Source organism: Pimephales promelas, chromosome 11 (assembly GCF_988280905.1).
Source record: "Pimephales promelas chromosome 11, fPimPro1.hap1.1, whole genome shotgun sequence".
Lineage (NCBI taxonomy): Eukaryota > Metazoa > Chordata > Actinopteri > Cypriniformes > Leuciscidae > Pimephales > Pimephales promelas.
This window is the reverse complement of record NC_142779.1, coordinates 37,038,021-37,053,389: the sequence shown is the minus strand read 5'-3', so window position 1 is coordinate 37,053,389 and position 15,369 is coordinate 37,038,021. Positions and strand designations below refer to the sequence as shown.

The 15,369-nt window shown below is 48.2% G+C and overlaps 1 protein-coding gene across 1 annotated transcript; it reads right to left on the bottom strand.

Annotated features, from left to right (window-relative positions):
- Position 1: 1 nt before the first annotated feature.
- On the bottom strand, positions 2–13,398 carry pnpt1 (polyribonucleotide nucleotidyltransferase 1). Its single transcript, XM_089117380.1, has 28 exons — positions 13,194–13,398; positions 12,519–12,579; positions 12,339–12,413; positions 12,010–12,115; positions 11,837–11,886; positions 11,632–11,695; positions 11,508–11,555; positions 11,326–11,439; positions 11,063–11,249; positions 10,519–10,570; positions 10,101–10,158; positions 9,930–10,026; positions 9,747–9,849; positions 7,911–7,981; positions 7,314–7,350; positions 7,171–7,237; positions 6,739–6,828; positions 6,600–6,653; positions 6,084–6,193; positions 5,939–6,010; positions 4,793–4,856; positions 4,606–4,689; positions 4,449–4,532; positions 1,864–1,970; positions 1,706–1,761; positions 1,552–1,630; positions 901–948; positions 2–826 (listed from the first exon to the last, which is right to left on the bottom strand). The coding sequence occupies exons 1-28, from the start codon at positions 13,298–13,300 to the stop codon at positions 686–688; spliced, it is 2,286 nt and encodes a 761-aa protein (XP_088973506.1). The 5' UTR covers positions 13,301–13,398; the 3' UTR covers positions 2–685.
- Positions 13,399–15,369: the final 1,971 nt, after the last annotated feature.

Sequence of the window (15,369 nt, the reverse complement as noted above, 5' to 3'; positions counted from 1 at the left end):
ATCTAATCAATCAAAAAGATTCTTTGCATTTATTTAGAAAGCTGTCCGTAACTTTTACAATCAAAAACTATTAAGTCTGACTCACATGTGTGTGATCGAGTGTTTTAACCGACTCGTATCGCTCGTCTGCTGGGCGTTGCACTGTTAAAGATATGCAGCAAAACCCGTCACACATTTAAAAATAACCCACCTATATTCTACAAAGGGAATCATAATAATTGAATTTAATGTTTAGGTTAATGCTCCAGATCGCTCATGTGCATCATTAAAACGGCTCGACTGAAGAAGTGGGGAACGCTGTTGGCTGTGTGTGATCAAATTATCATCAAGTTTCTTCATAGACAAATCAGTATTTAACGATGGTGTATAGACTAGCAGGATCTGATTGGTAGATGATGATGCGCTCCTGGTTGGATGATCTGATTGGACGAGAGGAAGGTGTGCGCTGATAAATGAGGCCAGTTGCTCTACTGGACAAACTGCATGAGTACGTACAGTACGCCACATTTACAGACAGTACCATTCGAGATGTGTGAGGACACATCGTGTGTGTTGGACTCGTTTATTTCTACAAAATATGGACTGTTTCTCATCTGAAAGATTTCAACACTTCCAGGTTAGAGGGTTTTGCGGCGCAGAAGCTGAAGAGGTTAATAAGAGTGTTCATCAATAGAGGCGATGATGTCTAGGGGTCCGTGACAGGCTCGCCTATAGAGATGCTGTGTCTCTCGCTCAGACTCTTCACCGTCGCCGACACCGGAGACTGCAGGACCTTCCGAGAGAGCCTCATCCGGCCGTCCGTCGGGTCCCGGCCGAAATACTTCACCTGGAGGACACACACACACACACGTTCATAAAGAGTCTCGGACACGAGTGTGTGAAGGATTGAGCCGTTCTCACCTGGATCTGCTGGCCGACCTCCAGTCCGAGAGCGCTGGGATGCTTGATCTGCAGAAAACACACAGATGAGGAAGAACAGCCTGTGTGTGTGTGTGTGTGTGTGTGTGTGTGTGTGTGAGACAGGGCCGCTTGATCATATACATGTACACCGATTCTCAAATATCTGTCTGACCTGAAACTTCACTACACATCATCTGCAGCCCTGGCCATCCCATAATCCCAGTAATCTTTGATATGAACCAGTCTCAGCTCTCAAATCCCGTCAGTTTCATCACTAAACTCAGTCAGTGTGCGTGTGTGTGTGTGTGTGTGTGTGTGAGACAGAAGAACTGCTCAGAAGAAGATCTTCCTCTTTAGTACTAGTTACAGCAGCAAACAAACATCAGTGAACATCAGAAGATTCAGAATATCTTCCTGAAATCAATGACACAGCTGGAGAACAACAACACTATCCTCAATCACACTGTCAGTGTGTGTAACTCTACATTAATAACTCGAGAGCAGCTTCTGAAACACACATGACAGTTTTCCTGAAGAGTTTTAAAGCTTCAGTTCATATATATATATATATATATATATATATATATATATAAATATAATGTTAATGTAATACTGTTAATGTAATGGTGGAACTGGTGTGAGTGTTCTGACCCGCTTGTGGTCCAGCTGAGAGTTGTGCAGGAGAACGGCGCTCATGTTGGGGTACAGCTTCACCATCACACCGATGTCCCTGAAACACACAGTCAGCTTCAGCCCAGAGACCAAGCTGTGTGTGTGTGTGTGTGTGTGTGTGTGAGAGCTCTACCTGATCTCTGTGATGGTAGCTGTGTAAACGGCTCCGAACTCCAGCTGCTGTTCCTGCTACACACACACACACACACACACACACACACACACACACACACACAGGGCGTCAGTCTCGCACAGCACACACCACAGAAGAGCCACCGCTGCTGCACGCACATCATCTTTACAGATCTCCCGGATGAACTCCTGGGCTTCGCTCATGGCGCTGGGAGTGGGAGCGAACACACAGAACGAGTCCTCGTCCACCTGACTGATCGTCACACCTGAGGGAGAAAAGCAGAGCTGCGTCAGCGGAGGCACAGACCACTGACCACCACAGGCTGATGCTGAGGAGAACCATGATTATGAAGAGTCTTGTCTTGAATCTGATGATGTAATGATGTGGATCTGATTGAGTGTTTGAGAGGTCCTGAGTCTGATGATGTAATGATGTGGATCTGATTAGCCGCGTTTCCACTGCCGGGCCAGGGCCGGGCCGTGCTAGTGCGTGCCAGGGCCAGTCGCGTTTCCACTGTCACTTCCGGGGCTTGATCGGGGCTTCCTCAGGGCCAACGGCCAGGATTTCTGGCCCGTCGAATACCTTGGGCCAGAGGGGGCCAGCTCGGGCTAGAGGCGTGCTCAAGGTAAAAGGCGGAGTTTATCGGTGTTATGGAACGTTATGATCTGAAGCAAGATGCACATGGTGTCCATGTTTAACCTATTAACCGTTTAAAATTGCATAACATTTTAATTTGAACCGTAGGCCTATGCCAAATGCTGCGCAAAAATATATAGGCTATATATAGCTACATATCGACGAATTTTCAGATATTTGTTTGATTTTTTTTGCCCCCTAAACATTTAAAATATTTGACAAATTAATATGAAAAAAATATATATTTTACTGGTTTTCTGAGGCCAAATTAGAACCTGGAAATGATATTTTCCCCGCAGTGCTGAATGAGAAGAGCCGTACAGCCTACAGAAAGGGGATTTATAGGCTATAATAATGTGTCTGATAATAAAATAATATAAAATAACGAGGCATTAATTGTTTATTAATAAACTATTGTTTTCTAAATTATTTTCGGCTAAAAATCTCCATCTCCGGATGCACATTTAGAGAGAAATTAATTAGCTACATAATTACATAGTCAGAAGATATTGGCTTTCGATTCGAATTTGTTCGTTTTAAATTGGACATTTAAAGCTTTAATCTACAAAGGATATAACCCCTGTAGACTAAAGCTTTAAATGTCCATTTTAAAACGAACAAATTCGAATGCGGTGGCTGTTTCAGGTCTTGCGCTTCAGTTCACGGAGATCATGAAGCGCGCCTTGATTAATTGTTAAAGCACAACGTTTTCTTGTTATTGTGAGTTTACGCAAATAAATGTATTTGCGAATAATGTATTATTATTTTCTGTATGACCAGAAATGAGAGAGTATTTTAAGTTGTTTCCACTGAAAGAAATGCAATGAAACTGCAAGTGTTCACATGGGCGTCTCGCTGCCATCAGTGCTTGCTCCACACACACTGGATATGCGTCAAAAATATTGTGTTTATTTGTGCTCTATCTTTTTGGGATAAAGGCGTCTTCTACATATGCAGCCCAAAAAAATGTTACAATAATGATGATGGTTATTATATTATTATTATTATTTGCAGACAAGGAGTTTTTGTGAAATGGACGTTTTGCTTATTTTCAATTGGCAATTTCAGTTTGAAGGGTGATGGAAATGCGGCTTTAACTGCTCCGTACTTGCTGCGTTTTATTTCTATAAATTAATTTCGTTTCAAATGGAGTCCAATCAGTTATTGGTGTTAAAAATTAACTCTGTATCTCGAGGTTGCGGCGCGCACACTATGGTTAACCGAGTATTAACCGATGGGCCTCGGTTAACGATTAATGAATAACTTGAAAACGTGCCCGCAGCCCTACTTGTTATATCGCGCAAAAAATCGCTGCTTGAAATGGAGAATCGCCTGTACTGGTCTCGTGACACTATTGAAGCCACTACGGCAGTTGAGTTAATATACATGCTATCTTCCTAATTTAAAAAATAAATTAATTCATAATACCCGCTGAAATGGGCTGGGTTTTATGACGTTTGATCCTGAAAGGCGTGTTAGGGGTGGGGTTTGGGGCAGCGCTGTGGGGCTACTGGCCCGGCAGTGGAAACGCAAGCTCGGTGCTTGAGGCCCGAGGCCACTAGCTCGGCTCGGCTCGCTGTTAGCTCTGGCCCAGCCCTAGCCCGGCAGTGGAAACGCGGCTATTGAGTGTTTGAGAGGTCCTGAGTCTGATGATGTAATGATGTGGATCTGATTGAGTGTTTGAGAGGTCCTGAATCTGATGATGTAATGATGTAGATCTGATTGAGTGTTTGAAAGGTCCTGAATCTGATGATGTAATGATGTGGATCTGATTGAGTGTTTGAGAGGTCCTGAATCTGATGATGTAATGATGTGGATCTGATTGAGTGTTTGAGAGGTCCTGAATCTGATGATGTAATGATGTGGATCTGATTGAGTGTTTGAGAGGTCCTGAATCTGATGATGTAATGATGTGGATCTGATTGAGTGTTTGAGAGGTCCTGAATCTGATGATGTAATAATGTAGATCTGATTGAGTGTTTGAAAGGTCCTGAATCTGATGATGTAATAATGTAGATCTGATTGAGTGTTTGAAAGGTCCTGAATCTGATGATGTAATGATGTAGATCTGATTGAGTGTTTGAGAGGTCCTGAATCTGATGATCACCTGTCTGAGCCTGCAGTCTGCGCAGATTAAACCCTCCTGGACCGACGAAGCGAGCTCGTCTGGATAAAGGCACGCTGACGTTCTCTGAGGAAAGAGTTCACACAGCGTCAGAGAAACAGCAGGAACAGGAACACGAGGAACGCATCACTGATCATACCCACGACCGGCCCGTTCTCCTTCCGGGAGCTGCGGGGTTTGGCGATGCTCTTGTTCATGATGGCGAGAATCTCTCTTTTGGCCACTGGAAGAGAAAGCAGAGAGCGGCACGTCAGACACTTTTTATTATTATTAAAAAATATTAATATTATTGTGTGCGTCCCATGATGCTCGTGGAGGAGGCATACCTGTGGCCTGCTGTATGGCCTCCATCACGATCTTCAGAGGAAGTCCTGGGATTTTAACATCCGCCTGCGGGAAACACAGAAGGCCGATCACATGATGGAGGCGTTTTACTGGAACAGTCTTTAGATCAAACAAGTGCATTTCAGATTTCACACAAATTCATATTACAGGAGCAAATCTTTACTTGATTTAGGATTCCTGTCTGATCGCATCATATCTGAAGTTAGGAAATCTTAACCTACTCCATCGAGTTTGATAATCTACTCGTACATGTGCAGCCCGATTTTAAGTAATATCCCTTCAACTGAGTCACATTACTTTAGATTATTCGGCAGAATTGGATTACTTCTGTTTGAATCGGATTATTTTAAGATTACTTTCAACTGAATTGGATTACTTTCATCTGTGCCAAATTACTTTCCCGAATTAGATCACTTTTAGATTACGTACATCTGAACTGGATTACTTCCGACTGAATAGGATTACTTAGATCTCACTGGATTACTTTTAGATTACTTCCAATTTTAGATTACATTCGACTGAGTTGGATTACTTTGCTGAATCAGATTCATTTTAGATAACTTTGGATCAAATCGGATAAATTGTAGATTACTTTAGTTTCCACCGAATCAGATTACTTTTAGATTACATTCGACAGAATCGGATTACTTCTGTTCGAATTAGATCACTTTAAGACTTATCAAAATCTGTGCGCTTTTAGTTTCAGTGCTGCAGAAATAAAAGTTTTGATAAGCTTGATAGAAAAGACGAGGCTTATCACGATATTTTATGAGCATCTGTAATTATCCATCAGTGTTTTGGGGTCAAAGAGCAGCACATCACTCGAGTCTATAAAAGTCTTTCCACCACTAAACATAGTTGTGATTGATTATTAATAAATGTAACGCCATTCTCGGACATGGGAACTGGAATATGATTTTTACCGTTGACTTCTACACAAGTTTAAAGTGAGGGCAACATTGAAGGTATCCTAAAAATAAGAGAGTTAAGCATTTTTGTGGAGTAAAGATGCTTCTGTAATACTGTTTTCCTATCGGTGTTATTCAGTAATGGCTTCTGTCCTGAACGAGCTGCTAACTGAAACAGATACGGCGGGTTTCTAAAGCCAGTGTTCCTGAAGCGTTCACCTGCAGAGCCGTGATGCCCTTGCTGCTCCCCGCCATCTTGAAGTCCATGTCTCCGTTGTAATCTTCTATTCCCTTGATTGATAAACACAACAGGATGAAGACCGGCTCTGAGACGCTCCGAGAACCGAAGCGGACCAACACCTACCAGAATATCCGTCAGGAGCCTGTAGTCCTGGATCTCCGACGGCTTCTCCGGGCTGGCTCTGGAGATCAGGCCGATGGCCACGCCGGCCACAGCGGACGACACGGGCACACCTGAACACACACACACACACACACCGAACACACACCTGAGCACACACACCAAACACTCCTCTAGAGCTATAAGCCCATCTAGAGTCATGATATGTCATGATATATTATTCTATTTCCACAAGAGGTCGGCAGAGACACACAGAGCTGATATATAGAGCTGAATTAAAGAGTTATGCATGAAATTGTGAGTTATTTTGAATTTAAGTTGAAAGAATGTGCTTAAATTAATAAACTACTATTTGTTTATTTATTCTTTATTGATCAAATCTAGTAATTTAAAGGTAAATAAAATAAAATGTGCAAAAAAAAATTATATATTTTTTTCTAATAAAAAAAAGCTTTGTGGAAGTATAATTTCACGGCTCTGGCGAGGGTTAGACATTACACTGCTGTCATGTGACCATACCTGCGTCCATGAGCGCGAGACTCCCGCCACACACCGACGCCATCGAGGAGGATCCTGCGACACACACACACACACACAGGACAGGCTCATACAGATGGCTGAGAGGAGTGTGTGTGTGTGTGTGTGTGTGTGTACCCACCGTTGGACTCCAGCACCTCAGACGTCACGCGGATGGTGAAGGGAAAGTCTGCAGGAATGATGGGTCTCAAAGCTTTCTCTGCCAGCGCTCCTGATGACACACACACACACACACACACACACACACACACACGGTTGGGTATTATTTGAATTTTATTGATTCCAATTTCGATTCTGCTTATCGATTCCAATAAGGTAAAATAAAGTATTATTATTATTACAGAGACGGCAGGAATATCAGAGCTGTGACTTTAAGAGCTGGCCGGTAGAGTTACACACACACACACGCTGGAACGGATTAAAGTCCTATAGAAATGATCACAAAAGAATCGATAGGAGGAATCGAACATTTAATTTGTTCGATGTTCGATTCCCAGCCCTAGACAGCGATGAGACCCAGCGGAGCTTCACACACACACACACACACACTCACCGTGGCCGAGCTCGCGCCGGTTGGTCCCGCCCATCCTCCCGATCTCATTGGTGGCGTACGGAGGAAACTGAAAGAAAGCGCTCAGTGAGTGAGGAGTCGGTGTTCACAGATGAGCTAAACCTGCCGCCTGAACGCTCGCTCACCTCATAGTGCAGCATGAAGTTCTTGTCTTTGACCCCACTGGAAGAGAACACACACACACACACACACATCACACTGACCCACACACAGCGAAACACAGGGACACACTAACTCTTCCCCGACGGCCAGTGTGAACAACGGGCTTTCAGACACACATCACTCTCGTGCGAGGACACCAATTATCTTTTATAAACACACAGTTTATACACGGAAATATTTGTATTATAAATCTAAAATTAGTTTCAATTAAGTTATATTTTTATATAAACATAAAGTATATATTTTTTTACATTCGTAGTAATATACTGTTAAATGCATTATTTAATCAAAATTGATTTATTTTCAAATATAAATATATTTATATTTATTTAGTCAATAACTTTAGTCAATAACATCTTTGATCACCAAAATGAAATATTTTAAAGTTTTTTCCTTGAAAAAATGTCTTCATGCCTTAAAATATCTTGAATGTGACTCTACACCCTTGCCTCATTTAGTATACACAGTTCATAAACAGTGTGCGTGTGTGTGTGTGTGTGTGTGTGTGTGTGTGTGTGTGGGGAACAACTTTAAATCATATGTTTGCATGTGTCACTGACCTGAGCGCTGTGGTGATCACGTCTGTCTTCAGACTGGACTCCAGAGAGTCAAAGGTCACGGAGCACAGCACCTGCACACACATCCACTAACTGTAACATGTGCTTTAGCGTGTTCAAACATGTGATCTGGCGTGTAAACTGGTGTGTGAACTGGCGTGTGACCTGGCGTGTGACCTGGCGTGTGAACTGGCGTGTGAACTGGCGTGTGACCTGGCGGGTGACGTGGCGGGTGATGTGGCGTGTGGTCTGGCGTGTGACCCGGCGTGTGACCCGGCGCGTGAACTGGCGTGTGACGTGGCGTGTGGTCCGGCGTGTGACCCGGCGAGTGACCTGGCGTGTGACCTGGCGGGTGACCTGGCGGGTGATGTGGCGGGTGACGTGGCGGGTGACGTGGCGGGTGATGTGCCGGGTGACCTGGCGGGTGACGTGTTGACATGGCGGGTGATGTGGCGGGTGACGTGGCGGGTGATGTGGCGGGTGATGTGGCGGGTGACCTGGCGGGTGACGTGGCGGGTGACGTGTTGATGTGGCGGGTGATGTGGCGGGTGATGTGGCGGGTGATGTGGCAGGTGACCTGGCGGGTGATGTGGCGGGTGACCTGGCGGGTGATGTGGCGGGTGACGTGGCGGGTGACGTGGCGGGTGACCTGGCGGGTGACCTGGCGGGTGACGTGGCGGGTGACGTGGCGGGTGATGTGGCGGGTGACCTGGCGGGTGACCTGGCGGGTGATGTGGCGGGTGACCTGGCGGGTGATGTGGCGGGTGACGTGGCGGGTGATGTGGCGGGTGATGTGGCGGGTGACCTGGCGGGTGACCTGGCGGGTGATGTGGCGGGTGATGTGGCGGGTGACCTGGCGGGTGACCTGGCGGGTGATGTGGCGGGTGACCTGGCGGGTGATGTGGCGGGTGACGTGGCGGGTGATGTGGCGGGTGATGTGGCGGGTGATGTGGCGTGTGACCCGGCGCGTGAACTGGCGTGTGACGTGGCGTGTGGTCCGGCGTGTGACCCGGCGAGTGACCTGGCGTGTGACCTGGCGGGTGACCTGGCGGGTGATGTGGCGGGTGACGTGGCGGGTGACGTGGCGGGTGATGTGGCGGGTGATGTGCCGGGTGACCTGGCGGGTGATGTGGCGGGTGATGTGGCGGGTGACGTGGCGGGTGACGTGGCGGGTGACGTGTTGATGTGGCGGGTGATGTGGCGGGTGATGTGGCGGGTGACGTGGCGGGTGACGTGGCGGGTGATGTGGCGGGTGATGTGGCGGGTGACCTGGTGGGTGATGTGGCGGGTGATGTGGCGGGTGACCTGGCGGGTGATGTGGCGGGTGATGTGGCGGGTGACGTGGCGGGTGATGTGGCGGGTGACCTGGCGGGTGATGTGGCGGGTAACGTGGCGGTGACGTGGCGGGTGGCGTGGCGGGTGACCTGGCGGGTGACGTGGCGGGTGATGTGGCGGGTGACCTGGCGGGTGATGTGGCGGGTAACGTGGCGGTGACGTGGCGGGTGGCGTGGCGGGTGACCTGGCGGGTGACGTGGCGGGTGATGTGGCGGGTGATGTGACGTGGCGGGTGACGTGGCGGGTGACCTGGCGGGTGATGTGGCGGGTGATGTGACGTGGCGGGTGACCTGGCGGGTGATGTGGCGGGTGACGTGGCGGGTGATGTGGCGGGTGACCTGGCGGGTGACGTGGCGGGTGATGTGGCGGGTGATGTGGTGGGTGACCTGGCGGGTGATGTGGCGGGTGACGTGGCGGGTGACGTGGCGGGTGATGTGGCGGGTGACGTGGCGGGTGACGTGGCGTGTGACCTGGCGTGTGACATGGCGTGTACCGTGTGCTGACCTGTGTCTGACCCCTCTGGAAGAGAGCCGAGCCGTGGAGTGGCTTAAACACGTCCACCTCACAGGAGATGTTGCGTAGAGACGTGAGATCTCTTCCGTCACACCTGTCACATGATGCAAGAGTACCGGTCACATGACTCACCATCATCAGTGCTTATATTAACAGCTTGAGTATGACGGTTACCGTCTGTATTCCTGAAGAACCAGATTCCTGAAGATCTCTCGAGAGACGCTGTTGAAGGCCTCCACCACCTCGAACGTCTCCGCCTGCGGAAACTTCTCTACACACAGCAGACAGCATCAGCGTTACACAGCGCAAACACACCAATCAGAACCGCTGATGTCCGTCACACACCTCTGATCTGCTCCTCGGCCTCCAGACGGATCTTATTAATCGCTTCATCTCTGGATATCTGAGGAAACATCAGTTCACTTCAGAATTCAGCAACAACTCTCACCAAGCAAACAAGTTACCAACATATCAGCAGCTCGAGTTAGACCGAGACAAACGATGATCAGGCGAAACTGTTTTCTCCATCTCACTTCCTCCTCCAACTTTAAAATCTTCAGAAATCGTTGTTTTACCCATTATTTTTTTGTAAAGGGCGTTTGTCACACATGACCTTTCAACCTGATTACGTAATGTGTGTCGCATCACAGCTAGAGCAAGACCAGCACTCGCGGTTATGGACATCTCGGATGACGTGGGGAGAGTAAATCATCAGGAAATTTAAAGTGACCGCGAGATCAGACGGCGTGACGCTGACACTCACCTTGTCATGTGTGAAGTCTGTAAACACAGCGTAGATCTTAGCGGACGTCAACCTGAGGAGAAAGCAGCCAATCATAAACGCAACACTTCTGTTTTTGCCGCCCTTTTTCATGAGCTGAGGTCAAAAATTAAGACTTTTTCTATGTACACAAAAGGCCTATTTCTGTGTTAGTGAGTGAGCACTTCTCCTGTGCCGAGATCATCCGTCCCCAGGGTTATTGCACAGGTGTGCCTTAGGCTGGCCACAGTAAAAGCCCACTCTGACATGTGCAGATTTACTGGTGAGTGTAATCAGGATCTCATAAATTACATAGAAATTTGGATTCAGATGCATCAGCCAATTTATCAGTTATCGGCTTTCAAATATAAAGAATTATCGGTTATCGGCATCGGCCAAAATGTTCATTCTGGTACACGCCTTCTTTAATATTGAAAGCAAGTGTTTATGGCAGCAAATGAAACAGATTTGAATGGAGTTGTGAAATGTGTGTCAATGCCCATCTCTAAGAAACAGCACAGATCCTGAAGTGCAGCTGATGTCTCACAGGCGTGTGAAGTCCACCATCTCGGCGGAGGCGGTGAAGAGTCTGGCGGGAGAGCGCTTGGACACCTTCAGCTCGCGGCTCATCTGCTGGATGGCCTGGACGATCAGCTGTGTGTGTTTGACCCCCAGCTTCACTGCGTGACTGAAGTCCTGCTGGAGGACATTCTCCGCCGCGGCCTCAATCATCACTACACACACACACACACGCGTCAGAACGGCAGCAGAGCATCATGGGTAACGCTGAGCTCTGAGAATCTCACAGACCCACTTGGCTGGCCGGCGCTCCCGCGATCACGAGGTTCAGCGAGCTCCTGTTCATCTCCGAGCGCGAGGGGTTCACCAGGAACTCTCCGTCCACCAGCCCCACGCGCACCGCACCTGCAGCACACACAGCGTCACACACACACACACACACACACACACACCTGCGCGAGCGCTGCACTCACCGATGGGGCCGTTCCAGGGGATATCAGACAGAGCCAGAGCCGCAGACGCTGAGAGAGAAACAACACCGTCACACACACACACACACACACACACACACAGAGGACGAGTCAGAGATGTTCATACCTCCGTTAATGGCCAGAACATCCGGGTCATTGACTCCATCAGCGGCGAGTATGTTACACAGCACCTTCAACACACACACACACACACACACACGATGAGTGCAGATACAAGCTCAGAACATGATGAGCATCAGTGTTTCTGTGTCTGATTACAGCTCCTGCGTGACGAGAGGCGCACACACACACACACACACACACACACACACCTGTGTGTCGTAGAAGTATCCGGCGGGAAACAGCGGCCTGATGGAGCGATCTGCACACACACACATAGGCAATGCATTAGACACACATGTATGTGTGTGAGAGAGTGTGTGTGTGTGTGTGTGTGTGTGTGTGTGTGTGTGTGTGTGTGTGTGTGTGTGTGTGTGTGTCTGACCGATGAGCCGGCTGGTCAGGATCTCGGAGTCGGTGCTGCCCAGTTCTCTCCTCAGGTGGTTTGTGGGTATTCGTCCTGCGGCCGCTGCTTTCTGCCTGTAATCCACCTGACGATCACAGAACACACTCGCGTCATTCACAGAGGACACACACACACACACACACACACACACACACACTGCAGAGTTTCAGGAGTGACAACAGCATTTACATTCAGCACTGAACTCTGTTCTGTGTGTGTAACAAGACTCACATAATCACGACACGTGTGTGTGTGTGTGTGTGTGTGTGTGTGTGTGGTAAACATGCTAAAGCTGAGGTGTATCTCACCACGAGAGGCATGAAGGAAGCGCTGGCCGGTTTGCTCTTGCTGACTGCGGTCACCATCACTGACGTCTCGCCCAACTGCAATCACACACCGCGATCAGCGCTGAACACACACTGGATCCAGCAGACTCACACACTCACTCACTCACACACTCACACACACAGACACTCAGACACACTCACTTTGACCACTGCACAGCCGTCAGCGAAGCGAGCGAGTTTCCCGGTTGAGATCTCCAGCCTCCTGCACACAGAACATTATTTGAAATCATTGTATTGAAATAAATAATAACTTAACACATTTAAAGAAAATAAATACATTAAAAAAGGATTAAAAAATAATTTCCTTATTTTTTGGAGTAAATTAAAAACAAATAATCACATAATCAAAATATTTGATCAAAACAAATAAATAAAAAAATATTAAAATAAATAAAATTTGATTTAAAAAATTAATTAATTTTATAAAACTAAAAAAATTAGTAAACAAAGCTTGATTAAAATACATAAAAAATAAGAAAGGCAATGTAAAAATATATAAATAAAAATGAAGAACTATGTAACTAAATGAATAAATCAAATATATATTTTTCATTTAAATAAATATTAAATTAATTAATACATTTGATTTATATCGTTTGATTTAAATAAATAAAATAATAAGATACATCTTTAGTCCTAAAATGAGTAGAAAAACTACGTATGTATGTAATATAATAGAACATAAATATTTTACACATGTATAATATACATTTTTCACAGTACTAAATATTCTTACACATGAAGATGTAGAGCTGTGTTTTAAATACTGGAGTGGTGAAATGTTAGCTAAGTTCTAGATGTTGAGGAGTCTCTCACCTGTCCCCTAAACCCACAGCCACAGTCCGCTCATGAAAGCCTCTGACAGCAGCGAGCCGGACCCAGCCGAGCCGAACCTTCATCACACTCATCATCATCACTCTCATCTACTGACACACACCACACACAGCGAGCTTCATCACACACACGCATGCAGCGGTCACTGGGCCGCCATGACAGCTACAGGAATGAACTCTCGCGAGAACACAGTACAGCGCTTCAAAATAAAAGTCAACAATACAAATTTACGTTACGTCGAGTGTTTCGCTTCAGCTGCTTCAGTGCTCCTCGATCTGCCCACCACTATATAATATATATAATAGGCTATTTATATGATCAATGAATGCTGACTGGATGAATCAAGAGTGATGATTATGTCATCATCAATAACAGTGTTCTCTGTCAATAATTCCAACAGCAATCAATTTGAATGATTTAAAACACATGATGCACAAAAGACCTGAACAGACCTGCAGCATCCATTAGACACATGATGTTTTATTAACTAAGTTCTGGAGGAGCACGTTCAGATAATTTCTAATTTAACAACTTAAGTATTTATAAAGGTAGGGCTGTCTCCACAGGTGTTGGGTCGTCTCTTCACGGGCGTTGGGTCGTCTCTCCACAGGTGTTGGGTCGTCTCTTCACGGGCGTTGGGTCGTCTCTTCACGGGCGTTGGGTCGTCTCTCCACGGGTGTTGGGTCGTCTCTTCACGGGCGTTGGGTCGTCTCTTCACGGGCGTTGGGTCGTCTCTCCACGGGCGTTGGGTCGTCTCTCCACGGGCGTTGGGTCGTCTCTTCACGGGCGTTGGGTCGTCTCTTCACGGGCGTTGGGTCGTCTCTTCACGGGCGTTGGGTCGTCTCTTCACGGGTGTTGGGTCGTCTCTTCACGGGTGTTGGGTCGTCTCTCCACGGGCGTTGGGTCGTCTCTTCACGGGCGTTGGGTCGTCTCTCCACGGGCGTTGGGTCGTCTCTTCACGGGCGTTGGGTCGTCTCTCCACGGGCGTTGGGTCGTCTCTCCACGGGCGTTGGGTCGTCTCTCCACGGGCGTTGGGTCGTCTCTTCACGGGCGTTGGGTCGTCTCTCCACGGGCGTTGGGTCGTCTCTCCACGGGCGTTGGGTCGTCTCTTCACGGGCGTTGGGTCGTCTCTCCACGGGCGTTGGGTCGTCTCTTCACGGGCGTTGGGTCGTCTCTTCACGGGCGTTGGGTCGTCTCTCCACGGGCGTTGGGTCGTCTCTCCACGGGCGTTGGGTCGTCTCTTCACGGGCGTTGGGTCGTCTCTCCACGGGCGTTGGGTCGTCTCTTCACGGGCGTTGGGTCGTCTCTCCACGGGCGTTGGGTCGTCTCTTCACGGGCGTTGGGTCGTCTCTCCACGGGCGTTGGGTCGTCTCTCCACGGGCGTTGGGTCGTCTCTTCACGGGCGTTGGGTCGTCTCTCCACGGGCGTTGGGTCGTCTCTCCACGGGCGTTGGGTCGTCTCTCCACGGGCGTTGGGTCGTCTCTTCACGGGCGTTGGGTCGTCTCTCCACGGGCGTTGGGTCGTCTCTTCACGGGCGTTGGGTCGTCTCTTCACGGGCGTTGGGTCGTCTCTCCACGGGCGTTGGGTCGTCTCTCCACGGGCGTTGGGTCGTCTCTTCACGGGCGTTGGGTCGTCTCTTCACGGGCGTTGGGTCGTCTCTCCACGGGCGTTGGGTCGTCTCTTCACGGGCGTTGGGTCGTCTCTCCACGGGCGTTGGGTCGTCTCTTCACGGGCGTTGGGTCGTCTCTCCACGGGCGTTGGGTCGTCTCTCCACGGGCGTTGGGTCGTCTCTTCACGGGCGTTGGGTCGTCTCTCCACGGGCGTTGGGTCGTCTCTCCACGGGCGTTGGGTCGTCTCTCCACGGGCGTTGGGTCGTCTCTCCACGGGCGTTGGGTCGTCTCTCCACGGGCGTTGGGTCGTCTCTTCACGGGTGTTGGGTCGTCTCTTCACGGGTGTTGGGTCGTCTCTTCACGGGTGTTGGGTCGTCTCTTCACAGGTGTTGGAGCTGACATACTCTAGTTGCCTCATTTTGATGGGTATCCCAAGATAAAACAGAAAAGAAAATGAAAAAATATTAGTGTAGCTGCTGTTCATAACATTAAGCAAGAATAATCATGTGTATTTGATCTGATATAACTGTGTAAGATTAAGAGATGCA

Bases quoted from the DNA above. Each gene is read 5' to 3' on its own strand.
- pnpt1 (XM_089117380.1), bottom strand. From the start codon at position 13,300: ATGAGAGTGATGATGATGAGTGTGATGAAGGTTCGGCTCGGCTGGGTC. The intron at 10,027-10,100 runs GTGTGTGACGGA...TGCTGTGTGTAG, and splicing joins GGCCGAGGAGCAGATCAGAG to AGAAGTTTCCGCAGGCGGAG. The intron at 6,011-6,083 runs GTAGGTGTTGGT...TTATCAATCAAG, and splicing joins GGCTCCTGACGGATATTCTG to GGAATAGAAGATTACAACGG.